This window comes from Lynx canadensis, chromosome B2, assembly GCF_007474595.2.
Source record: "Lynx canadensis isolate LIC74 chromosome B2, mLynCan4.pri.v2, whole genome shotgun sequence".
Lineage (NCBI taxonomy): Eukaryota > Metazoa > Chordata > Mammalia > Carnivora > Felidae > Lynx > Lynx canadensis.
The window spans coordinates 122,911,259-122,937,550 of NC_044307.1; the positions used below are offsets into that span (position 1 = coordinate 122,911,259).

Sequence of the window (26,292 nt, forward strand, 5' to 3'; positions counted from 1 at the left end):
TTAGCCAATTAGAATAGAAGATAACTCATAAACTTGATACAGGGTATTTACAAAAAAAACCTACAGCAAACACCACACTCAGTGGTGAATTAATTAACGGAAGCTTTTCCCCAAGGTTGATAAACAAGAAAAGGGTACCTGGTATTTTCACTTACTATTTAACACTATAATGGAAGTCCTAGCCAGCGTATCAAGGCAAGAAAAAGGAGTAAGATACAAGGACTAAAAAAAGTGCAATGAAATAATCATTATTAACAGAAGATATTGACTGTGTATGTAGAAAATTCAAAATAAGCTATGGATACGCTCGTAGAAGTAATTAAATTAATTTAGCAGAAACACTGCATACAATCCTAGTTTTTAAAAAATCAATTCTATTTCTATCTACATAGATTTAGAAGCATGTGTACATACACACACACACACACACACACACACACACACACAACCAGCAGCAAACAAACAGAAAAAATTTAAAAAACAATGTCATTTATGACAGCATTAAGAAACATCAAATACCTAGGAATAAATCTAAAGACAGACTCTCCCGATACTTACAATATTACCAAGATAAACTGGAGATGTAAATAAATGGAGGGGCATACCAATTTCATAAGTGGCAAGAATTAATACTTGGTAAAGATGTCAAATCGATCTAGAAAGTTGTTAAACTATAAATATCTTTCAATTCTGGATCAAAATAATGGTGGGTGTGGGGGGAAAAAAGAGGGAGAATTGAGAAGCTGCTTCTAAAATTCATCCGGAAATTCAAAGGGCCAAGAATAGCCCAGGTAATGCTGAATAAGAAAAAATTACTGGAGTAATTACACAACTAAACAGCAAGATCTATCATAAAGGTACAGTAATTAAGTCATAGTTGTATTGGTACAAACAGTCTAATGCAACAGAATGGAAACTGATCCATTCACATAGTCATGTTATTGATGATAAAGGTGACACTGCAATACAGGGGGAAAAAATGCTCTCTTCCATAAATGGTACTAGGTCAATTATACATTCACACGGGGAAAAAACGGGTCTTAACCACTACCTCTCACCGTACACAAGAATAAATTAATTCCAGATGAAATGTAGAGCTAAATGCGAAAAGCAAACAAAAAACTTTCAGAAAATAATGTATACAAAAACATCTTCAGGACTTGGGAAATATTTCTCAAATCTCAGAAAGCACTTGCCATCAAAGGAACAAAGTGGATAAATAGGGCTATATCAAATTTTCAAATTCTGCTTTTCAAAAAATACCAGTAATAGAAGAGTAAAAGCCAGAGTGGGAAGATAGCTGCACTATGCACGTGTGTATGTACGTACGTATTCCTGTCTGAGAAAAGACTGTCATCTAGCTATATGAAATATTCTCACATTAGAGAAGGCAGACAATTCCATTTCTTAAAAAACACACATAGAAGACTTCAACAAATTCGCAAATAAAGAAATCCAAGTAGACAATAAACATGAAGAAGTTGTTCAACTTCACTAGTTACAAAAGTTTAAAGTAAAAACGAAATATCACTATATATTAAGAATGCCTACAATTTTAAAATACTGACACTATGTTAGTGAAGATGTGAAGCACTGGGAGCTCTCAAATATTGCTAGTATCATCAATACTAAACCAGCTCTGGAAAATGGCAAATATTTATAAAGTGAAAAATATACACAATCTATGACACAGTGACTCTCTCCTAAGAAGATGGCCAAGAAAAATGTGTATCTATGCTCCCCAGACAGAAGATGTGACTAGAATATTATAGCTTTATCTGTACTCACCTAAAACTAGAAACAACTCAAATGTCCATCAGTACAACAGGTAAATTACTGTGGTACATTCACACAGTGGATACATATACGGTGCAAAAGCAGAACTGATAATGAAGAAGCTCCACTACGGGCAACAACAGTATAAATCTCACAAAAATAATTTTTTTTTTTTAAAGCATTTATAAATTTTTTTTTTCAACGTTTATTTATTTTTGGGACAGAGAGAGACAGAGCATGAACGGGGGAGGGGCAGAGAGAGAGGGAGACACAGAATCGGAAACAGGCTCCAGGCTCCGAGCCATCAGCCCAGAGCCCGACGCGGGGCTCGAACTCACGGACCGCGAGATCGTGACCTGGCTGAAGTCGGACGCTTAACCGACTGCGCCACCCAGGCGCCCCTCACAAAAATAATTTTGAGTGAAAGAAGCCAGACACAAAGAGCACAGTATTTCTGATTCTATTTATACTAAAGTAGAAAAATTGACAAAAATAAACTGTGTTACATGTCAAGATGATGTGTACTCCTGAAGGGCAATGAACTGGAGGGGTATTTAAGGGATTTCTGGGTGCTAATGATGTTCTGTTTCTTGATTTGGATGATGATTTTATAGGCATATTCAGTTGGTGAAAATTCACTAAGTAGTGTCCCCGACACCTGCACACTTTTCTATATGTATACCACACTGCAACAAACATTTTAAAAATGTAGTAACGGGAACCAAAAAGCATCATCAATTGCATATCCAATGAATAACTACCATAAATTTTAAAGTTGCCTATTCTGTAGGGCACTTGGGTGGCTCAGTAGGTTGAGCATACAACTTGGGCTCAGATCTTCATGATCTCACAGTTCTTGAGAGGGAGCCCAACGTTGGGCTCCCTGCTGTCAGTGCAGAGCCCACTTCAGATCCCCTGTCCCCTCTCTGTTCCCCTGCTCTCTCTCTCTAAAATAAACATTAAATTTTTTAAAAATTGCCTATTTTGGTCCCATTTTTTGGCCAATAAAATGGAAATTGAAAAGGAAAAAAAAATAAGAGGTAGGAAAAAGGCAGTAACAAGTAAAGAAAAATAAGAGGAAAGAAATGAGTAAAGAGAAAAATAGAAAGTAAGTGGGGGGAAAGGAAAAGTGGGAAGAAAGAACAGAAGCTGAATTAGGCTGAGGACATGGGAAGACAACCATGTTTGACAGAGGGATACAGCCTTAACATCTGAAATGTTTATTGGCTGTGACCATTTATAGCTCTTAATAACTACGGGTCTTAATTATTTAGGGGTTCTAAAACTCAATGGTATAAAGAAGAAATCTTCTGTGCCACAAAAGTGAACTACAAAGTTAATGTCATTCTAGGGTTCAATTAAATTAAGAATTAGAGGAGACTCAAGTAATATTAACTCATCACAGAGACCCACAGTTACAAATAAATCAATGTTTTAATATAGATGAACCCAAGAACAAGTGCCAAATACAGTTACCTCTTGAACAATGCCAGGGTTGGGGCGCCAACCTCTTGTGCAGTTGCAAACCTGTGTTTAACCTCTGACCCCCCCCAAAACTTTACTAATGGCCTATTGGTGACCAGAAGCCTTAATGATAACATAAATAGTCGATTAACACGTATTTCACATGTTGCACATATTTGGCAAGAATATATATACTCTTATTACAATAAAGACAGAGAAAAGAAAATGTTACAAGGAAATCACAAGGAAAAGAAAATACATTTACAGTACTGTACTTATTTATCAAAAAAAAATCTGTTTAAATGAGCCTGCACAGTTCAAACCCATGTTGTTCAAGGGTCGACTGTATGTTATATTGGATTTTTTTCAATTATAGTCTTTGGAACCAGATATTCTTTAGTTTTAAGGACTCAAAGTTTTAGAATCAAATTCTTTTTATCAAGGCACACATTTTTTCACTTAATTTGGATAACAAACCTGATCTGGCCTTCTTTTTCTTTTTTTTTGGTTTGGATTTTGTGTCCTCTTGCATGCTGTCTTCCCCATTTTCTTCCATTGAGCTTATTTTACCATCTTGATGAGAATCCGAAGTAACTGTTCTAACTGGAGATTTCTTCTTTTGTTCACCTTCAACTGTGTCATCAGAGATGGTTAATGTACTGCAAATACAACCCAAGTACAAGCTGTTACAAATGCATTCTTCACTTTCTTCTTAATGGTGCAGCAAAGTGAACAATGAACAGAGTCAAGGATAATCCTAAAATCAGTATTATTTCCTGCTAAGGGGATACATATATTTTATTACGCACTAAAATGGTGAACTGTCAAATTAGGTATCAATGGGTAATATTTCATATTTGGTAATGAGTTACATACCCATGAGCCAAATTAAACTTAAGCTGTAAACTCCCAGAAAAAAAATGAATTTGTATGCTTATGAGCAATAGATCTTTTTTTTTTTAATTTTTAAAATGTTTATTTTTGAGAAGGAGAGACAAAGTATGAGTAGTGGAGGGGCAGAGAGAGAGGGAGACACAGAATCCGAAGCGGGATCCAGGCTCCGAGCTGTCAGCACAGAGCCCGACAAGGGGCTCTGTTTTTCCACTGACTGTTGAAAGGATCCTCACCCTGTTGCCAAGTAAACGACTAATGAAGGAATTTTTAAATTATTTAAAAACAAAAAAAAATGTTTTAAGTTTGTTCTGCTTTCAAGAGGCTTCAAACACCCAACTTTTGACTTCTAGGTAATGATTAATTGCTTGTGTGCCACTACATTTTCAGAAGGCTGTTATTAAAATTAATAATTTTAAAGGTCTGCATCACATGAACTAATAAATGGTAAGGGGTAGCAGCCTAAAAGCATACTGAGTTGTGGAGAAAAACCAGCCTATTAAAGTTTGTAATTTATCAAGTAAAAAATCTGCATCTAAGTAATAAAAAACTGACTTCAATATATATAGTCATATTTTTAAAAAACACGTTGAGAAATAAAAAGATCAGAAAAATATTTCAAAACTGCCTATCACTCCAGAAGGCCATGCCATTTTATCACATCACCAAATACATGTATTTGTATTTAAAGAGAGCTATCTTTTGCATGCCAGTCATGTAACCCATGGTTTTATTTAAAATTCATGAACTAATATTTAATAGTGAGTATGGCTTACCAGTCCATAACAGACACAGTAGTTGTAAGAAAGGTTTGTGGTATACTGTGGCAGGCAGGCTCTAAGATGGCTCTCGATCCTCACCTCTTGCCATTAGTATCTTTGTCTAATCCCCTTCCCTTGACTGTGGGCTGAATCTAGTGACCCACTTCTAATAGACAAAATAGGACAAAAGTAATAGATGTCACTTCCACACCATGATCAGGTTTCACAAAGACTATGACTTCTCTCCATCTCCCTTTCCAAGTAGCTCATATGGAGAGGTCCATGTGGCAAGGAACTGGTATCTCTGGCCAAAAGTCAGTCAGGACCTGAGACCTGCCAAGCACCACATGAGTAAACTTAAAAACGGACATCGCAAGCCTTCCAACAACGATGTCCCCCAGCCGAGCGTGAAGATGAGTGCAGCCCCAGCTGACGTCCTAATTGCGGCCTGAGTACTCAGGAGAGACCCTGAGTCAGAGGCACCCAGTCAAGCCAGGCTCAGGTTCTTGATCCAAAGAAACTTGAGACAATAAGTGCTGTTTTGCTAACTTCTAGAGTAGCTTTTTCTTTTAATTTTTTAAATGTTTATCCTTGAGAGAGAGAGAGAGAGAGCACACACAAGCATGAGCGGGGGAGGGGGAGGGACAGAGAGAGAGAGGGGGAGGGCCAGAGAGAGAGAGAGAGAATCCAAAGCAGGCTCCAGGCTCTGAGCTGTCAACACAGAGCCCGAAGCGGGGCTTAAACTAATGAGCCATGAGATCATGACCTGAGCCTAAGTTGGACGCTTAACCGACTGAGCCACCCAGGAGCCCCTAGAGTAGCTTTTTAATGTAGCAACAGATAACCAATACATATAGTAACGTGTTCAGGTAGCAAATCTATTTGCCTTCCCTTTGTTACCACTGGTTGTCTAGCTTTTGGCAAGAGGGGAATTATGTTTAGGTGAGGACACTAAGGCAAACTGTCCCTGAATGCCAGGGAATAATCAAATATAGAATGTTCTCACCTCAAGTTGTTTATGTAAATGTGGATTATAGAAAATGGAGGTAATTAGTTAAAAGACATTTTTTATCTTGCTTTCCCCAAAGAGAGACATAAGAATACAAGTATGATCACAGAAACTCACATTGTACACGCAAACACATATGTGTAAGTATCATATACAGAAAAAAAAACCTAGAATACAAAATTTCTTATAATGATTACCTCTGGATGGCTGGGTTACTTTTAGCTTCTTCTTTATGTTGGTATGCTCTACAATAAGCAAATGTTACTTGTATGATAACGAAAAAAACACTATATTCATATATCTGAACAGGTATTCATAACTCAAAAATGAGGGAGAAGTTGGGTTTCTGTTATTAAATAAGCTGATATAAATAAGTGGTTAAGGGTTAGAGACTCCAGAACAAGACTGGTAAGGTTTTGGCTAAACTTCATACTAGTTCTGTGACTGCACCCTTTCAAGTTTCCTCATCTGCAAAACAGGATGATAGTATTACTATTCCTCATAGGGTTGTCACAAGGAATAAATGAGTTAATTCTTATAAAGCACTGAGCATATACTAAGGTGCTATGGAAAGCATAACTGTTATTATTGTACTGGCAACAGGTTCACATGAAAGGTTAAGAATTTCCTTAGTATAACTGCAGATATTACTCAAAAGCTGAGAACACTAGTGTTTTTTAAAGAGGACCTTTCATATTTATCAACACAAAGTACCTTGACTCAGCTTTAGATGAGATTGGAACTTTCTTCTTTTTCTTTACTTTTTTTTCACTGTTCAATTTGCCATCATGCAATGAAGTATCTTTTTTCTCACTGTTCAATTTGCCATCATGTAATGAAGTATCTTTTTTTTCACTGTTCACTTTGCCATCATGCAATGAAGTATCTGAAGGAAAGTAAGTCAACTGTTCTTTGAGTTTCTTTCTTATTTTCTTCTTAATCTCCTTTGCCATTTCTTCAGCTACTTGAAGTTGGTATGCTTGCATCAGCTCTTCTTCCTCATCTAAATTATTATTTTCTCTTTCTTCATCTGCCTTCTCGCTTTTCTGACGAGCAACACCTGGCTGTGACCTGGTTTGTGCTTTCCGATGCATAGAATCCACCTTCTTCCTGGGAGTTGCCGGTTCCATTCCCTGTGCAGTCACCTGGAGTGCTGTTTTTACCTTTTTACTTGCTTTTCCTTGCTTGTCTTCCTCTGCACTGACATCATCTGGATTTTCAGGGGCTGACTGGAGATTCCTTAGTTTGTTTTTAGTGACTGGCATGATCTTCTCTGGGTTATTAGTGTTACTAGCACTTACATCATCACTTTTAGTTTCTTTAATTTTCTGAAGATTGCTTCTAACAGCGTCAAGCTGGGAAAAGAAGACACAATAACAAAGTTTCAGCCGACCACAGTTCAGTTATATAAAGAGAAAGCACAGTGATCGTTGTTCAATGTGTAATCTTGGGAAAGTTATTTCATTTTTCACTTGGACACACTGATACCATTCTAGACCATCTCATTAGCACTATCCTAGTTTATTCTCTCAGCATTCAATTAGTAATTTCTGAGAGTAACTTCAGATAAATGAGGTAATTAACAGGGAGAAAAAGTAGTTAATGACTTTTCAGAAGTGAATAAATTGCTCAAACCTCAAATGTTATTTTTCTCTTTGGCAGAATGATGCATACTTTAATTATAAAGTATTTGAGAATTGCTAAAAGAGCCACAGAGTTAAAGCAATTCAGATTCCCCCTGTAGAAAACACAGGTCATTTATCTTGCTTCATAATTACATTCTAAAGTCAGAAGTCTATAGTTCTAGAATCACCCTACAACTGATTCAAATACATCACTGAAAATCCTGCTAAATATTAAATATTATCAAGTTAAATCAAATCACAGACTAAATACATGCCTATATATCTTTCTAATTAAAATTACTTAAAATAAGACATATTTTTACTAGAAAAGGGCTAGAAATCAAAAAGAAATGTTACTAGTAATAGAATATTCTGAGAAATTTCCCAAGGATAAAAAATAGAAAGGATTAGATCTTTGAGGAAATTAGCAGAAAAAAACCACAACCCACAAGAAAAGACTTCTCCGTGGAAGGGTGATTCTGGAGAAGCCACATAAGCCCTGAATCAAGTAACATCAGCAGAAGGAGGGGATTAAACCTGAGGATGACCAACTGAGGAGCTGGGAAGGACAGCTCTGTCCCCCACCTCCATTTGTGTTAGATGGTGACTTTCACCCAGAGGACAAGCAGGTGAACAGAGAGAGGGACATGCAGCATGCTTCAGGTAGGTACAACTGTCACGATACATACATGGAATCTTACAGTATATAGCCTTTTGTGACTGGTTTCCTTCACTCAGCATAAAGCTTTGGAATTCATTCATGTTGTTGCATTTGTAGTAGTTTATTCCTTTAACTGCTCAGCAGTATTTCGTTGCATGCATCTATACTACATTTTGTTTCTCTATATACTAATTAATGAACATTTATTTCCAGTTTTGCACTGTTACACGTTTTTTGTTTCTCTTGTATAAGCACCCAAGAATTACTGTGCTATAGAGTAAGTAGATGTTTAACTTTTTTTTTTTTTTATGTTTATTTTTGAGGGGGGAGGGGCAGAGAGAGAGGGAGACACAGAATCCGAAGCAGTCTCCAGGCTCTGACAAGCACAGAGCCCTACTCGGGGCTTGATCTCATGAATCGTGAGATTATGACCTGATCCAAAGTCAGATGCTTAACCAACTGAGCCACCCAGCCACCCCTAAATGTTTAACTTCTTAAATAACTTGCCAAACTGCTTCCCAAAGTGGCTGTAACATTTTGTAGTTCCAAACGCATAAGAGTTCCATTTCCATAATGGCCTTATCAGCATTTACCGTTGTCAATTTTTGTTTTTTAGCTATTTAAATATGTGTGTAATGGCATTTCAGTATTGTTTTACATTTTAAGTTTTTTGTTTGTTTGTTTGTTTTTTGACAGAGAGTACGCAAGCAGGGGAGGGGCAAGGAGAGAGGGAAAGAGAGAATCCCAAGCAGGCTCTGCACTGTCAGCAGAGTACCCTATCATTACTGTTTTAAATTGTATTTCCCTAATTAGCAATGGTATTGAAAATCTTTACACGTGATCTCTTCTTTTTTTTTTTTAATTTTTTTTAACGTTTTTTATTTTTATTTTTGAGACAGAGAGAGACAGAGCATGAACAGGGGAGGGGCAGAGAGAGAGGGAGACACAGAATCGGAAGCAGGCTCCAGGCTCTGAGCCATCAGCCCAGAGCCCGACGCGGGGCTCGAACTCACGGACTGCGAGATCGTGACCTGAGCCGAAGTCGGACGCTCAACCGACTGAGCCACCCAGGCGCCCCCGTGATCTCTTCTTTTTTTTTTAATTTTTTTTTTTCAACGTTTATTTATTTTTGGGACAGAGAGAGACAGAGCATGAACGGGGGAGGGGCAGAGAGAGAGGGAGACACAGAATCGGAAACAGGCTCCAGGCTCCGAGCCATCAGCCCAGAGCCTGATGCGGGGCTCGAACTCACGGACCGCGAGATCGTGACCTGGCTGAAGTCGGACGCTCAACCGACTGCGCCACCCAGGCGCCCCCGTGATCTCTTCTTTAAGTGTTAAAATTTTTTTGCCCATTTTCATTGGGTTATTTTCAAATCATTGAGTTCTAGGAGTTTTCAAATGTTCTACACATAATTTATCAGTATGTTGTTGAAAATATTTTTCTCCATCTATAGCATATGTTTTCATTTTCTTAGCAATGTCTTGAATTTTCACAAACCTGATTCATATTTTTCTCTTTTATGTTCATGCTTTTGTATGCTAAGAAAATCTATTCATAACTCAAGGTTACAATGGTTTTATCCTGTTTCTTCTATAACATATGTAATTTTAGCTCTTATGCTTAGGTCTTTGCTCCACTTCTATTTAATTTCTGAACATGATATGATCATAGTTTATAACATTGTCTATGGAGATATGTTCCAGCACCAGTTTTTGAAAAGGTTATCTTTCTCACTCCTTGGCAATTCTGGCACACCTTGGCAATTTTGTCAAGAATCAATTAACCATACACATTTGGGTCTACTTCTAGACTCTATACTGTTGCACTGAATCATATGTCTATCTTTATGACAATAACAGGTTGTCTTGGTTACTACAGCTTTACAATGAGCTTTGAATCAGACAGTCAAATTCTTTCAACTTTGTTCTTCTTTTTAAAAATCGTTTTTAGCTATTCTAAGTCCACTGCTTAAATTTACAAGTAAATTTTAAAATTAGTTTTTCAATTCTTAAAAAAAAAAAAAACACCTACTGACATTTTGATAAAATTGAATTGAATCAATAAATCAACTTTCAGAGAGTGGATAATAATGTTCTGTCAGTTATTATTTGACAACAATGATTCTTCTGATGCATGAACATGAGTATCTATTTGACCTTTGTTTTTAGCAGTTTGGGGGTTATCAGGATATAACACGCCTTGTACAGTTTTTGATAAATTTATTTTTGTAGTATTTATTTTCGAGAGACAGAGAGACAGAGTGTGAGTAGGAGAGGGGCAGAGAGAGAGGGAGACACAGAACTGGAAGCAGGCTCCAGGCTCTGAGCTGTCAGCACAGAGCCTGATGTGGGGTTCGAACTCATGAACTGTCAGATCATGATCTGAGCTGAAGTCAGATGCTTAACCAAGCCACTCAGGCGCCCCAACTTTGACCTTATGTTCATAAACCCACTTAATAGTTCTAGTTAGTAGCACTTTTTGTAGGTTTTTGTCACCTGTAAACAGAGACACTTTTACTCCCTTTTCAATCTTTATGCCATCTTTTAAAATAGCATTATTGCATTGGTCAGGGTCACCAGTACAATCATGAATACTCATGGTGACATAAGCTCAAACTTAGGGTAAAAGCCTTCAATGTTTTACTTTTTTTTTTTTTTAATTTTTTTTTTTCAACGTTTATTTATTTTTGAGACAGACAGAGACAGAGCATGAACGGGGGAGGGGCAGAGAGAGAGGGAGACACAGAATCGGAAACAGGCTCCAGGCTCTGAGCCATCAGCCCAGAGCCCGACGCGGGGCTCAAACTCACGGACCGCGAGATCGTGACCTGGCTGAAGTCGGACGCTTAGCCGACTGCGCCACCCAGGCGCCCCCAATGTTTTACTTTTAAGTATGATGTCAGCTATAGGTTTTTATAGATTCCCCTTATCAAGTTAAGGAAATTCTCTATTCTTTTTGTTTAAGAGTTAACAGAACGGGTGATGAATTCCGTCAAATCCTTTTACTGCATTTATACAATCATATTGTTTTTTATTTAATCTTTTAATGTGATGAATTATATTGACTGATTTTTCTAATACTGAGTTAATGATGTATTCTTGAGACAAACTTTATCTCGTCATGGGGTATTATCCTTTCCATATAACTTAAGATTGGTTTCCTAATATTTTATGGAGTTATGTCTGCTCTATGTTCAAAAGGGATACTGGTATAGTTTTCTTGTAATGTCTTTGTGTATCAGGATAATTAACGATTGCCTGCCCAAAGAGTAGAGAAACAGTTGCTCACTTTGTATAGTCTGTAACAGTCTGTACAGAATCATTATTACTTCTCCTCAAATGTTTGGTAAAATTTACCAATGTGGACACCTGAGAAAAGTAGGTAGTTTTCTTTACAGGCAGGTTTTTAACCACAGTTTTCATTTTTTAAAGGTGTTCAGGGGCGCCTGGGTGGCTCAGTCGGTTAGGTGTCCGGCTTCGGCTCAGGTCATGATCTTGCGGTCTGTGGGTTCGAGCCCCGGCGTCGGGCTCTGTGCTGACAGCTCAGAGCCTGGAGCCTGTTTCAGATTCTATGTCTCCCTCTGACCCTCCCCTGTTCATGCTCTCTCTCTCTCTGTCTCAAAAATAAATAAATGTTAAAAAAAATTTAAAAAAAAATCTTAAAGGTGTTCAATATACAAGTTATCTATGCCTCTTTGAGTCAGCTTTGGTAGTCTGTGTCTTTGAAGTAATTTATGCATTTCATCTAAACTGCTAAATTTATTGTCATAAAATTATTTGAAATATTACGTTATTCTTTTCAGGTCTGTAACATCTACAGTGAATACCCTCTTATAGTCCTAATTGGTAACTTGTGTCTTCCCTTTTTCTTAATCAATCTGGTTAGAGGCCTTGCAGTCAGACACTCAACTGACTGAGCCACCCAGGCGTCCCTGCAAATTTTTATTTTTAAACCTTATGTCACTGTTTTTGATCTGTCAATGTTGTAAGTCAAATGCCTGTCATTTAAAAAATCTATTTTAGAGTCTACTTTTAAAAATAGGAAGTTTAGAGTCGCCTCGGTGGCTCAGTTGGTTGAGCATCTGGCTCTTGATTTCTGCTCAGGTCATGATCCCAGGGTCATGGGATTGAGTCCCACATCAGGCTCCATGCTCAGCATGGAGCCTGCTTAAGATTCTTTCTCACCCTCTGCCTCTCTGTCCTGTTCACGCTCACACACATGCTCTCCCTCTCTCTCTGGAATAAAAAATTTTAAAAATTAAAAATAAATGTCCAGGGGCGCCTGGGTGGCACAGTCGGTTAAGCGTCCGACTTCAGCCAGGTCACGATCTCGCGGTCCGGGAGTTCGAGCCCTGCATCAGGCTCTGGGCTGATGGCTCAGAGCCTGGAGCCTGTTTCTGATTCTGTGTCTCCCTCTCTCTCTGCCCCTCCCCCGTTCATGCTCTGTCTCTCTCTGTCCCAAAAATAAATAAACGTTGAAAAAAAAAATAAAAAAAAAAATAAATGTCCAGGAACGTTTATTTGTAGGACCAATAGTTCTATATGTCCTCACTACTTATTTCTTTCACTTTAAGTGTTTTAGCCACTTCTTCTCATGGAAGAATGCTTCAAATTTATCTTCCACATCACTAACTACATTTTCCATTGGTACCAATTCTACCATTTTGGGCTTAAGATATAGTTAAAAAAAAACAACTAAAGAAAGAACATGGGAGGTGGTGGTTTTAAATCTCACTTATTCTACTTTTGGTTATATGGCCCTGGCAAACCACTTAACACCTTTGTTAAGTGGTTTTTCTGTTCAGATGTCTATAAAATCTGTCATGTCTATAAAATCTCTCATGTGCAAAGTAAAAGCCTCAATACCTATGTTCCATGATTAACATGAGAATCAGAAACAGCATTTGGAAAATTCTCATCACAGTGCCTAATAGATTGCTGAAAAATAAGGTGAATCTGCCATTATTACGAGTTATTACAGCCTTTTCCTTGCTTCCTTTTCTTATTTCAGCCAGCTTCCCTTCCCATGTCAGTCTGCTCTGTACATGAGACTCCCTGTTTTTGTTGTGAAGAGGTCCTATCTCTTCGCACCTTAGTGAAAGAGATCCTACTGGGTTGTGGTTAGGAGAGGAGGTTCCACAGCCAGACTGTGAATTCTGTCTGGTTCTACCACTAACTGTGCAAATTTAGGCAAATTATTCAACCTCTGTGATCTAGTTTCCTCATTATAAATGGAGATAAACCACATCATTTTGTTGTTTGTATTAAAAATGAGTGGATATGCATAAAATGTTTAGAAGTGCTTGAAAGATAGAAAAGCACTGCTATCTAGTAAATAGAAGCAGATATTCTTCCTCTACTCCTAAAATAAATCATTTAAAAACATTTTGTTTCCCTCTAAGTCCTCCAGGAATACCCCCCCTTCTTTTGAGCTGAACAATCTCTTCCTAAGTATTTTTTCCTAGTATACTCATCTCTGAAAGAGAGAGAGAGAGAGAGAGAGAGAGAGAGAGAGATTTTAAATGGCCTCCTATGAACTAAAAGAGGCTGGGTAGGTCATGTTTAGTCACCTCACACTTGTGTGTTCCCAATATCTAAACTGGACCATAGGTAAATGGATGTACCTTCTGCCCATTTTCTGGCTGTCCACTTAACTGAGCATTCCAGGCCTAAACAGCATTTGGTTCATACTCACAAAGCCCAGTTCTAATAGTGAGAGAAAATATGAGGTTTCACTTTGACTAAGTCCATAAAAATATCCTCAGTTGTTTCCAGGGTTCTTTCTGCTTTTTTTGAGTACATACCAACTTGCTCAAGGAAAGGGCATATCCCAATAAGCAATGTTCCATCCTCCACATGCCTCTGTTCCCTACCAAACTACATACTGGTACCACCAGAAGAAGCACGTTCTATCTAAGGGCAGCATCCACTACAGGAGACCTAACCTGCCCCATTCTGTCAGTAGTTCTAAACTGATGTGCAGTACTACACAGGTGTACTATGAACCCCGTATGTGTGTGCAGCTGATTCTGGCTAATGTCAGTACTTACTTTTGCTTCACTTGAGAATATATACTATTACACTGGTAACTGCCAAAGAGAATATTAGAATGAAGAGAGCACATGACAAAATTCAGAATAGGGTAAAATTTGCTACAAAATACAGGTTATATATATAACTTCTAAAACTCCTGCCAAAGAAACACTATATACCAATTTACCAGAACATGCATGAAGTTATCTGTGTGTGTGTGTGTGTGTGTGTGTGTGCGCGTGCACAAAACAGATTATGGTCAAAGGAGTAAAAGGTGGGAGTGAAGTAGCTAGACAGGTTTAAAGAGTGACTATTACATTAATTGTGGATACTATTACAGACACTTTATAATACCCTGGAATCAGGTTGCAGTCATTTGTTGATTTGTTTAGTACTATTTGAGTTCTGCATTTTTAATCTCTTCAAACGCACTGCCAAAAAAATTCTATCATTTGAAAGCGCACCTCAAGCACAAAAGGATAATTACGGTCTTAAGGTTCCACTGATTCCTCTTGCTTCTGCTGGGTAGAATCAAATTATCTAGACTGGGTAAGTCTAGATAAGCCACTGAATAGCTGAAGTAAGATAATTACTCCCTAAGTCCTTCACAATGCTGGGTTAAAAATCTTCATTTTCTTTAAAAATGTGTAATATGTGTGGGCACCTGAGTTTGCCCAATCTCTCATCACTCTGTCTACGTTATTCTCATAGGACAGCACTCAAGACTCAACTCAGTACCCCAAGAGTGACGTGGATTTTACTGTAAACTTTATTTTACCACACATTATTGACCATGACATAGCTTTACTGTTGTTAATTTCCAAAGTTCCTCAGAGTTTTAATATGAGAGTCATAATTTCATGCAGAATATAAGTCATCATTACCAAATAACTGATTACTCACTACAATTTTTTCTCCAGATATGCCAGTTTTTTTCTTCAGTTTTTTTCGTTCATGTATAACATCATGGTGGGTCTTAAGCAATTCCTCAAAGCGAACTCTGGTTTTCAGTTTGGCTTCACTCTCCACTACAAATGATAAAGACTCATCATTTTCTGAACAATATTACTATAGCACATATCTGCATTATTATTATGTTAAAGAACACAGTCTTTAGACAACTACTTGAGTTCTTTAGCTACCTTAGAAGAAGTGACCAGTCCTTTCTTCTTAAAAAACTTTTCTTTTGGCTATGGTGTCACCACACTCACCTGTATCCCTCTCACCTGTTACTCCCTCTAAAAGTTTTCTTTACTCAGTTAACTTTCTACTTATGATGCACAGTAACATTAAACATTAACATTAAATAGAAACTGAAAACCAAACTATATCTAAATATAATATTGGTTAATAACATTGACTTTATTCATTAATTGGTTAAAGAATCCCTTTAAATAGTCCCAACTTTTATTTTTTTTTTTTAATTTTTTTTTTTCAACGTTTATTTTTTTGGGGGCAGAGAGAGACAGAGCATGAACGGGGGAGGGGCAGAGAGAGAGGGAGACACAGAATCGGAAACAGGCTCCAGGCTCTGAGTCATCAGCCCAGAGCCTGACGCGGGGCTCGAACTCACGGACCGCGAGATCGTGACCTGGCTGAAGTCGGACGCTTAACCGACTGCGCCACCCAGGCGCCCCAGTCCCAACTTTTAAATAAACAAATAAATAAATAACATGTATTGCATATATAAATTTCATAAAAGTCTTACCAGTGGGCATATCTCAGCTATATGGAGAGCACCAAGTTGTAACGTAAAGCCCTGACTCGATAAGCATCCTATCAAAACAAAGAGAATTTACTTGTAATACGGAATTTGCAAATAAAAATTACAAAACATTCTTCATACAAGATTATGTCATGATTTATCTACTACCTCATAAGATTTATACCAATAAAGCTAAGTTCTCTTCTCTTACTTTAATCTTATGCAAATGACTTAAATACATTCAAATCAGTTTAGGGTCTGAAAAAAGGTAAAGAAAACTGGATCGTATTTGGGTAAAATATTTATATGTTTGAAACAAAAAATTTAAAAAGAATCTTGAAAGCAGTAAATATATACTTTGTATATTAATGCACTTTTAATAAAAGTGTTGTAAGTAAAAAATAAGCTTTTCAATGTACTTTTAAGAAGCCAAACTCCACCCCAGAATTGACTTTCCCAAGAGCACACACTATTATATTGGTAAAGTATGACTGTGGGTACCATATTAACAGAAAATGAATTTAAACATTTTTGTACCTGCCACTGAAAATGCTGCAACAATAGAGAAGGTTAAGCACAAGCATTCATATCATTCTCCTCAAATAAAAACCTGGGTGTGTATTATTACATATCAAAACCAGGGATAAACTCAGTATACATATTCCTGCATTTCCAATTTTACTTAAAGATGGAGGTATGTGTCCAAAACATATTAATTTCCACCTTAGAGCATAATATTCACACATTTTAAAGAATAAAGTGGAAGACTGTTAAAGAAAAAAAAAAAGAGAGAAAAATATAATTTGAATTGGCTCAGCAATTATTGGTTGAGGCTCCAGATCCCTGGGGATCCACATTCATGTTCCTCTAATATTAAGGGTATTCTGGACAGAAAAGTCTGAGAAGAAACGCTAAAAAGGAAAGAATGACTACACACATACACCTAATTATGCAGTTTAAATATAACAACTATCTGGTACACAGACAAAATAGATGTCACTAAATCCACACAGGAAAGACTCTTACACTTTACTGATGGGAGCCCGAATGTACTCTTTCTAGTAGATACAGATCTAATAAGTTTGGTCATCCACTTTCCAATCTACCCTAAGTTAGAAAAAAGAGAAGACGCAAAGGCAAGTGCATCAGTAACTGAAACATAAAGCAAATAAGAACCTACTATTTATATATTCCCTGGTCATTCAATACGTAGGAAAACAGCTGAACTATATATATGACTTTGAGTCATTAAGAAAAGGCTTACTTATATTCAGCTTAACCTGTTTTCCCTTAAAAAATATGATATTTTAGACATTTCAGAAAGATAAAAACGACTGAAGAGGCAGGACAAAGAGTAAAGGATGATTCTCGTGCTTCTGCAAGTAGAATAATTACGCTAGTAGTATTATTAACTGGAATACAGTACAAGCATAACGGAGAACTTTAAAACCCAAGTCTTGGGATTAGTCTTACAAACAATTAATTGGGACCTTAGGTGTTTGTTTCCTCATCTGTAAAATCAATCTAAAGATGCACATTCAAAAGGTTGTTGTAAGGGTTAGATGATTTAGAACAATGCCTTAAAAAAAAGCACTGATAAACATCTGTTACGATTGTAACAGATATTTCCTACCGGGACAACACTCAGGCGAGCTTGGTGGGGCATGTTGAGCTGGGGCACTAACCAGCTACAAACGATGGCTCCACTGTCAGATCCCTAGATTCAAATCCCAGTTCCACCTGCCAGTAAATTAATCTCTGGACCTCAACTTCCTAATCGTTCGAAAGGGAATCATAACTGTAAATTACTCACAAGGTTTTTGTAAAAATGAAATAAGAATATGCATGTAAAATACTCAGCACAATGCCTAGAACATGGCAAGCCCTTTGAAAATGACAGCTATTAGCACTGTATATATAAATCTGTGTTTGTGTATGTATAATCAGATTGTTTGGTAGGCAACAGAATATAGTAATGCAGCAAGGAGAGCCAGGCTGAAGATTTGAGCAAGTTGTGAAGCCTGTCCACTGGATCTGCAGTCTGGAAGTCACGTGTTTGCAAAAATGTTTGTGAATGGGCAGAAATCCGGCAGCCATAGGCGGAAGAATGAATGGAAGGTGAGACCTATAGAAACGTGTGGATAATTATTTCTACAATTCTGCTTCCAACTGTCTTCCCCCACCCCCAAAGGCAGTGACATGAGGCAGTAGCTTTGAGAGACAAAAAGACTGTGGAAAGTTTTTACTTTTTTTTCTTAAGATTGTTTCCATGTTTCCATCACCCTATCCTTTTAAAAATAAATAAATAAGTCATCCTCCACGTTGCAAGCAGAGGAATTTTCTAAAATACAAACATGATGGCATCATTTCTGTTTAAATATCTTCACTAGGTTCTGAGGCACCTAGGTGGCTCACTCAGTTGAGCCTCCGACTTCAGCTCAGGTCATGGTCTCGTGGTTCGTGAGTTCGGCCCCGCATCTGTGCTGACAGTTCAGAGCCTGGAGCCTGCTTCAGATTCTGTGTCTCCCTCTCTCTCTCTGCCCCTTCCCCACTCGTGCTGTCTCTCTCTAAAAAAAAATAAACATTACAAAATTTTTTTTTAAATCTCTTCACTAGATTCCAATCACCCACTGGAAAAACTAGTTAAGTCCTTACCACCGGGGTTCTAGGCTACTTATAAGATGACTCCCTGCCCTTTTTTTTTTTTAAACCTCTCTTTCTCCAGCCACATTTCCATACACATTTTGAACTCTAGCCATGTGCAACTACTTACAAGCCTTTAATCATGCCAAACTCCTTCTTGCCTTTGTACCATTACACGTACACCTCTCTCTCCTAAGAAATGACTTTCTTCTTTTGTCTAGGAAACTCCTAACTATCCTTTAACACTAAATGTAAATGGTATCTTTTCTGGGAGCTCTCTAACCTAAAGGGGCAGTTAAATACTTCTCTGTGATCCCACAGTGCTTTGAGCTTTACACCTCCCTCTCTACCTCAGCCCTTTATTTCCACCTTGGTAAAACGTTCTATGACCCAGGAAATTAAAATGGCACCTACTTTATTGTAAGGAGAAAAGGAAATAGTGAAAAGCAAAGTGATCAGCACAGTGGCTGACACATTGTAGGTGCTCAATAAAATTATGTCTATTATTATAGTACTAAAAATAATTGTGCCATAAATAAAATACATCAAGTGAATTACAAGTTCACATTATTTACTATCAGTAGTACAATGTACAGTTGCATAGACACTAATATTTCTTAATATAGCATATACATAACAGAAATAATCACCTCCAAACATTAATGTGTTTGAATGAATGACTAATATTTGATTAGTAAAATCACTGGCAAAAATTAAGGGACAAATTTAAAATGGTATCTCTGGCCCTCATATATACCATTATTTTAAAGCTTCTCCCTCACAAATCCCTTTATAGGAGCTGCTAAGAAATACTAAATTTTGCTATTTATATATGAGATGCAGTACATTTCATCTCATATTTCCTTTTCTCTAAACATCTGATTATTGGCCAATACATGTGCAAAGACCATGGGGAGAAGAAGCAGAGGCTTGAATAATTTACCCTTTAACTGAATTTTATAGCACAGGAAAAAAAAAAAGAATCCAAAAAAAAACCCTGTATGCATAATTCAACTAATAAATGAAGATAGCCTCCATAAATAAACAAGATAAACAAATAAACCAAGCACGGTTTTAAAAAACGTTTGGTATTTGGATCTTTCAGATATTTTTTAAAAACTTCCCAGAGTTCTCACAACGAGCAATCTTCCTCCTGAAAGCCCAATCAGTAACAGCAATAGTTAAAGCAACAGGTGAGAAAATTGTTAGCATCCTTTTCTCAAAACGTGAAAGCCATATACCCCAGTGAGTAGATGTTCTCACAGTAATGCTGAAATGCAGCACAATCATTGGTAGCGATTCTAAAGAGTGTACTTTTCACATACATATCAAAACGACCCTTTTCTTATAAACGTAACACACTGATCACCTTTTCTCAGATGTAATTAAGGCATTTCACCGGTTCGAGATTCAGCACCAAGCTGACACCCTAAAAGGAAACAGACACCCTAAAAGGAAATAAACATCCTTAGTGCGCATCTGACTTAAATGCTTTTAAGCCAGAATCCGGAGTAGGAAAGCCAAAGATTGCATTCCCTCCAGGCTGGCTCAGGACACCACACTGGGCGGGCCCGGGATGGGAGCCCAGGGAAGGGAACGGGAAAGTACTTAGAGGTATTCATCAGAAACTACATCCCAAGGCTCCGCGGCACTTGGCGGGTCAGCCTGCGGTGGCGCAGTGCCGCCCCCGCGCTCTCGGACTCAAGCAGTCCCCCAAGTCGCGGCCCCCGGAGAAGGCCGAGGCAGGCCCAGGGCCCGGCCCGGGCTCCCGCCACCAGCAGGCCTGCAGCGTACTCACAGAGAACTGAGCTCAGAGCGGCCGACGGCCCGTTCCCCCCGGGCGGACACTGGGACGGTGCGAAGCAGCCTACCGCGCCGGGCGGGGCGGGGCGGGGCGGGGCGGGGCAGTCACGGGACGCCCCCGCAGCCACCCAGCAACCAGCCAGCCACTCCGGCTCAGAGAGCCGACTAGGTGCCGCAGTGCGGGCGGCGCGCCGCCTGCTGACGTCAGCGCCTGCCTACGCCGCCGTTCCCACGACAACCGATGCGGCCCGAGCTCCGGGACTGGACCGCTGCCCAACTTAGACTCCGGTCCGCGGCCCCGCCCCCGCGCCGCCTACGCCGGGGCCCCGAGCTGCTGCAATGCGGCGCCTGTGGAGGCGGTGCGCGCGCGCCGGCCCGCGGGCCTTCAGACTACGGCCGGGCACGCGCTCCGGTGATCGCGCGCCGGACTCCTCGTGCCCGTGCGGAAAGCGCGAGGCCGCGGCCCTCCGAAGAGAAAGAAATGCCCGGCCGAGAAGCGCTGAGGGGCCCAGGGAAGGGTCTGAACCCATTTGGTCGTCACGCCTGAAAAAGCGTTTTGTCCCTCAAAACCGTAGCCATCGCTGGAGCAAAACGAGAGGGGGCAGGGATAGACAGGCAGGCAGTCGTGGAGCCCTCCGAGGCGAGAAGCATGAATGAAGGAAAGCAACAGGCACGTCACCGCCCTAGCGATCGCGCCCACAAATGAAACATCCTTTTAAGCGTGGAGAATAGAATTGTGCTACAGACCAGATATTAAGGAAACAAATTTCCATGATTCGTCTGGCGCGGTGTTATGTCGCCATGTGTTTAAAGCAGAACAAAAAGAAAACCCTCATCTTTTTCCACGCCAAGTGCCCCCTCCCGCTTTCTAATTTCTGCCAGAGGCGCCATTTTTAGCTCCGAGTCACCAGGGATGGAAAAATACTAGTCAGGCCCCTCCCTAGCTCTTGAATTTTTTGCAGTTTGTAGTCATGCTCTATGCCATAACCTGTTGCTTAGTTTGTAAAGTGAGAGTGTTCTGCATATTTCTTTGGAGGCCAGCTTTTCCATTTATATTAGAACCACCACACTTTACAAGCACATCTCATTTGTTTCTCCCAAACGCTGTGAGAAGGCAGTGAAAAAAATTCCCATCTGAGGCATCTCAAAATGAACTGTTCAACTTTCTAATGAAAACCTATTACTCTCGGGTCGCCTAGGTGGCTCAGTTGGTTGAGCTTCCGACTATGGCTCAGGTCATGATCTCGCAGCTCGTGAGTTCAAGACCCGCATCAGGCTCTGTGCTGACAGCTTGGAGCCTGCAGCCTGCTTCAGATTCTGTCTCCCTCTCTCTCTGCCCCCACCCACTCGCATTCGTCTCTGTCTCTCTCAAAATAAATAAACACCAATAAATAAATAAGTAAACAAATAAAATCTATTACCCTTTCTGGATTTCTATCTTGGTTTCAACCACCACTGTCCTCCCAGTTTTCCAAATACCTGCAGAGCATCCTAAATGCCTCTTACACCAAATTATGTCCGCTCTGCTTTTTTAACACTCCCAGTGTATAGCCTATCCATCCTGACTCCCACTGCTTTGTGCCAGCCTTCATCACTTCTCACTGAGATTATTGTGGGAGGGCGTCTTTACCAGCCCCCTGACTCCAGTTTTGATTCCAGAACGCCATCCTCCATACTGCTACCAGAATGACCTCACTAAAATTATAAATGTGATAATGCCACTGTCCTGAAAATTCTTCAAGGACTATCTGTAGGAGAAAATGTAGTCGCTTTACTTAAACTATAAGACACTCCGTTTGCCTGACTAGTTTCCTCTCTCATTGCCTTCTTTCAATGTATATTGAATTCATGTGTACCATGCAAAACAATCCATACCCTCATGTCCCCATTCTTGCGCATATTGTCTTCTCTCCCTGAAAAATCTCTTCTTGTAAACTCCTACTCCCCCACATCTCACCTCAAATGTTGTCCATACTTTGAATCCACTTAGCTATTTTTTCCCCTAGCTCCCTCTGCTAGAGAGATGTAAGGAACAATGATACCTTAGAAGCAATGAGCACATAGTGCCTATTCTTGGTTTTTTAAACACCATTCTCTATTTAAAGGAACTAGAGCCTCTTGGGGAAATGGCTTATTCAGAACAGGAGCAGGAGAAGTTTAACATGAGTCTGGAAAATTTTTTTACACCAGAAATTAAAGAGTTTTTACAGAATAATGGAACATATGAAAGGGACTCAGAAACCAGCTTGAAGGAGCCCCCCATCAGCAACATCTGGGGCAATCTGAGCACCACTTTAATAATATTAATAGGTTATGATCTGCTGAATAAAATAGGAAAACTTGAGTCTATACTGAAATAAGTACATGAATATTTTTAAATGGGCATAAAGAAACGTCCTTTCTTATCTTAGATCGCCAACTAATAAATGTAGAAGGAATGATGTAGGTAGATATATCATCATTTGGCAACTATTATAGTAAAAACTGATTCAGCCAAGAATCATCATGTATGCTATACCAGAGGGTGAGAATTTTAAGAGGAACATTATAGTCCTAAATTATCTTCTGACCAAATACTAATTACAAAGGGAAAAATAGGAACTTGACAGTACAGAAATCTGGCACCGGTGACCAACGTTACCATCCCCAGTAATAGGACAGATCAGCATTGTAAGCCACTTGGTAAAGACACTTAGAACACACTTTTGTGATATTCCTGCCAAAAATGTACAACCTGAATCTAATCGTGAGGAAAGATCAGACAACCACAAATTGAGGAACATTTTATAAAATCATAGGTCTTTACTATCCAAAAGTTTGTCAAGGTCATGAAAGACAAAAGAACTAAAGAACTTTTTCAGGTTGTAGGAGACTGAAGAGGCATGACAACTAGTGGAACATACAATTCTGTATTGTATCCTTTTTCTGTAAGGATATTATTGGACAATTGACAAAATTTGAATGGAATCTGTGGACTAGATAGTATTTTAACAATGTTAATTTCCTGATTTTGATGACTACAGTCTGGTAATATAGGAGATACTTTGTTTCTAGAAAATGCACACTGAATTATTTAAAAGTAATTAAGCTTCATATCTGTAACTTACTCAAATGGTTCAGAAAAAAAGTATATATAAGTAAAATATGAGTATGTGTAGAGACAGAGAAGGATAAAGCAAATGTAATATGTCAACATTGGAAGATTTGGGCAAAGATAGAAGTTCTTTGTACTATTCCTGCAATATTTTCTGTAAGTTTGAAAGTATTTTAAAATAAAAAATGTTGTAAAGGTACTGAGATTTCTGGCTTAGGTAACTGGATGGAAAATGGCTAATTAATTAACAGTGGAAAGGCAGGAAGAGCAGGTATAAAGGAAAAGATAGTTTCAGTGGGATATATCCAGTAGCAATTGAATATATAGTAAATATAAAAATGAGCCCCATTCAAACTGGAGAAAGCAGATATGTTGCTTTCCCTCATTAGCTCAGAGTACCAGACTGAGTTCCTACTGGTACTAGGAGAGGCAAGCAATCAAGAGTAGTAGCGCTCATAATAAAATTGGCCAACTATTCATGAAATAGATTTAGGGTATTCAAAAACATTTAAATAAATATAAAATAGCAAATTTATTGAATAAGACCTAAGTATGGTTGATAGACAAAATGTTCTCCCCTCTACAAAATATCCATTAACCAATCAAAAGAGATGTTGCATTACTGCTTGTACTGCATATGCTAGGTCTACCATACAAAGTACCATAGACTGTTGGCCTAAGCAACAGAAATTTATTTCCTCACAATTCTGGAGATTAGAAGTCCCAGATCAAGATGTTGGCAGGCTTAGTTTCTTCAGAGGCCTCTCTCCTACCTTGTCCTTTTGTCTTCCCATAGTCTTCCCTCTGTACCTGAGTCCTAATCTTCTCTTCTTAGAAGGACATCAGTTTATATTGGATAGGGCCCACCCTAATGACCTAATTTCAGTGTAATTACTTCTTTAAAAATCCTATGTCTAAATATAGTGACATTCTGAAGTGCTAGGGTTTAGGGTTCAACGGATGCATTTTGGGGGCAAAAATTCAGCCCTGCAACACTGCGGGTGTTATTGTGCTGGAAGTACAACAGAATGCAAAGATGGGACCTGTTTGGATTCTCATTCAGAACAAAACTGTCTAGATAAAGATTGTTCAGGCAATCAGAGATTTTTCAGTATGGGCTGAGTTTGAGATGATATTAAGGAATTTTTATGTCTTTATAAAGGAAATAATGACAGTGTAGTTATGTAAGAATAAGCTGTTCTTAAGTCAATAGAATAGAATGACAAGATGTCTAAAATTTGCTTTAAAATATTCCAGAAAAAAAAAAAACAGGTAAGGGAAAGATAACACATATATACCTAAATTTTGATGGTCATTGAAGCTGGCTGGTAGGTACCTGGTATTTCATTATACTTTTTCTTTGTGTGTTTGGAAATTTTTGTAATACGCCATCAAAACAAAAGTAGGAAAACTCATAGAGAATTTGAAAGACATAGAACCACAGAGAAAAAGGAAAAAATATTCAGTACTACTTCTTAAAGAGAATCCCAATTAGCTTTTTAAGGCAATTTTGTTTTCAGTCTGCTTTCCATGCATATTTTAATTTTGGTCATATTGTATATAATACGCTTATTTCTGTTTTTTGAATTAACATTATGTTATACTTTCATTTCCATACTATTGTATACGCCATGTAAACTTCATTACAATTTTTAAGCTTGTTAATAATGTTTGTGTGTACTCATAGTAACAATTCAAACAATCATCCAGACATTTATAATGCAGAAACTGAAACCCTGTCATATGATAATCACTGGTAATAGTCTTTTATACCTTACTCCTTTCCTTCATGTATATACTAAATATACCAAGTTTAAAAAAAAACAAAAAACTTCATACTATCAACTTTGTCCTGATGCCTTGTTTAGTCTTTACCATGTATCACCATCCTAGAAGACTTTTTTTAAATGTCAGTAACATGCATCTATACATTCATTTTAATGGCTTCATACTCTATCAGTTTTATTCCAGTGTTGCCTTATCAATTATGATAAGAATGCCAAATATAATGGTTTTTTTGAATTAAAAGAGCTTTCATATAAGAGTCTCACATTATCACTAAATTTATTCCTCAGTATTTTATATTTTTGGTATTATTTGAATTCATTAACTTCTCTCGCTTCATTTGCTAACTGGTGATTGCACATTTTCCTACTTTTCCTCTATTCTAGGTCTCTTTTGCTAGTTTTTGTTTATTTCCTTAACCTCTTGGTATTGGAATATCCCAGAACTAACCTCTTGAACCTTTTCTCTATCCACATGTACTCACTTGGTGATCTCTTCCAGTCTCTATAGTCCCCTGGTCATACAGTCTACTTCCACACATGTCTCCCTAGCCCATTCCTCTCTCCTGAACTTCAGACTCATACATCCAACTGCATACTGAATATCTCCACTTAGATGTCTAATACACATGTCACGCTTACTAAACTCCTAATCACCACTTGAATATCAATGCCTCCCTTGAGGCTTTCTCCATTTTGTGTAATGGTAACTCCATTTTTTTTTTTTCCAGTTACTGACGCTAAACATCAAACACCTTGGAGTACTCTTGACTTTTCTCATTTTATTATACCCCATATACAACCAATCAGATTAATATTGATTTGAACCCAAATCCCACATAAGAGAGGTTATATTTATAATTTGGAAGGGAAAGTTTTCTTCTACTCAAACTTTAGCCCAGACCAGCCTCCTGGTCTTCCTTTGTTGGTGTAGTCTCTTGAGGGTCACAGTTTTAGTCAAAGGTCTTAATGCCCACACTGAACAAGAGCTCATATTCTATGTTTTGGTAGGCCAATCCACTGTGGGACTACATTTAGGGA

The 26,292-nt window shown here is 38.4% G+C and overlaps 1 protein-coding gene across 6 annotated transcripts in view; it reads right to left on the minus strand.

Annotated features, from left to right (window-relative positions):
• The window catches only part of AHI1 (Abelson helper integration site 1), a 208,109-nt gene extending 187,606 nt beyond the window's left edge, over window positions 1-20,503 (minus strand). For 2 of the 6 annotated variants that reach the window (XM_030316406.1, XM_030316401.1), the window contains exons 1-6: window positions 20,369-20,502; window positions 15,931-15,998; window positions 15,126-15,250; window positions 6,616-7,256; window positions 6,099-6,146; window positions 3,718-3,899 (exon numbers count right to left, since the gene is read on the minus strand). In XM_030316406.1, the coding sequence (XP_030172266.1) occupies window positions 3,718-3,899; window positions 6,099-6,146; window positions 6,616-7,256; window positions 15,126-15,250; window positions 15,931-15,940 (1,006 nt within the window). In that variant the 5' untranslated portion in view covers window positions 15,941-15,998; window positions 20,369-20,502. Of the gene's footprint in view, window positions 1-3,717; window positions 3,900-6,098; window positions 6,147-6,615; window positions 7,257-15,125; window positions 15,251-15,930; window positions 15,999-16,953; window positions 17,035-20,368 lie in introns of all 6 variants that reach the window. The other 4 variants (XM_030316404.1, XM_030316402.1, XM_030316407.1 and 1 more) reach the window with 4 other exon arrangements.
• Between the last annotated feature and the right edge of the window lie 5,789 nt (window positions 20,504-26,292).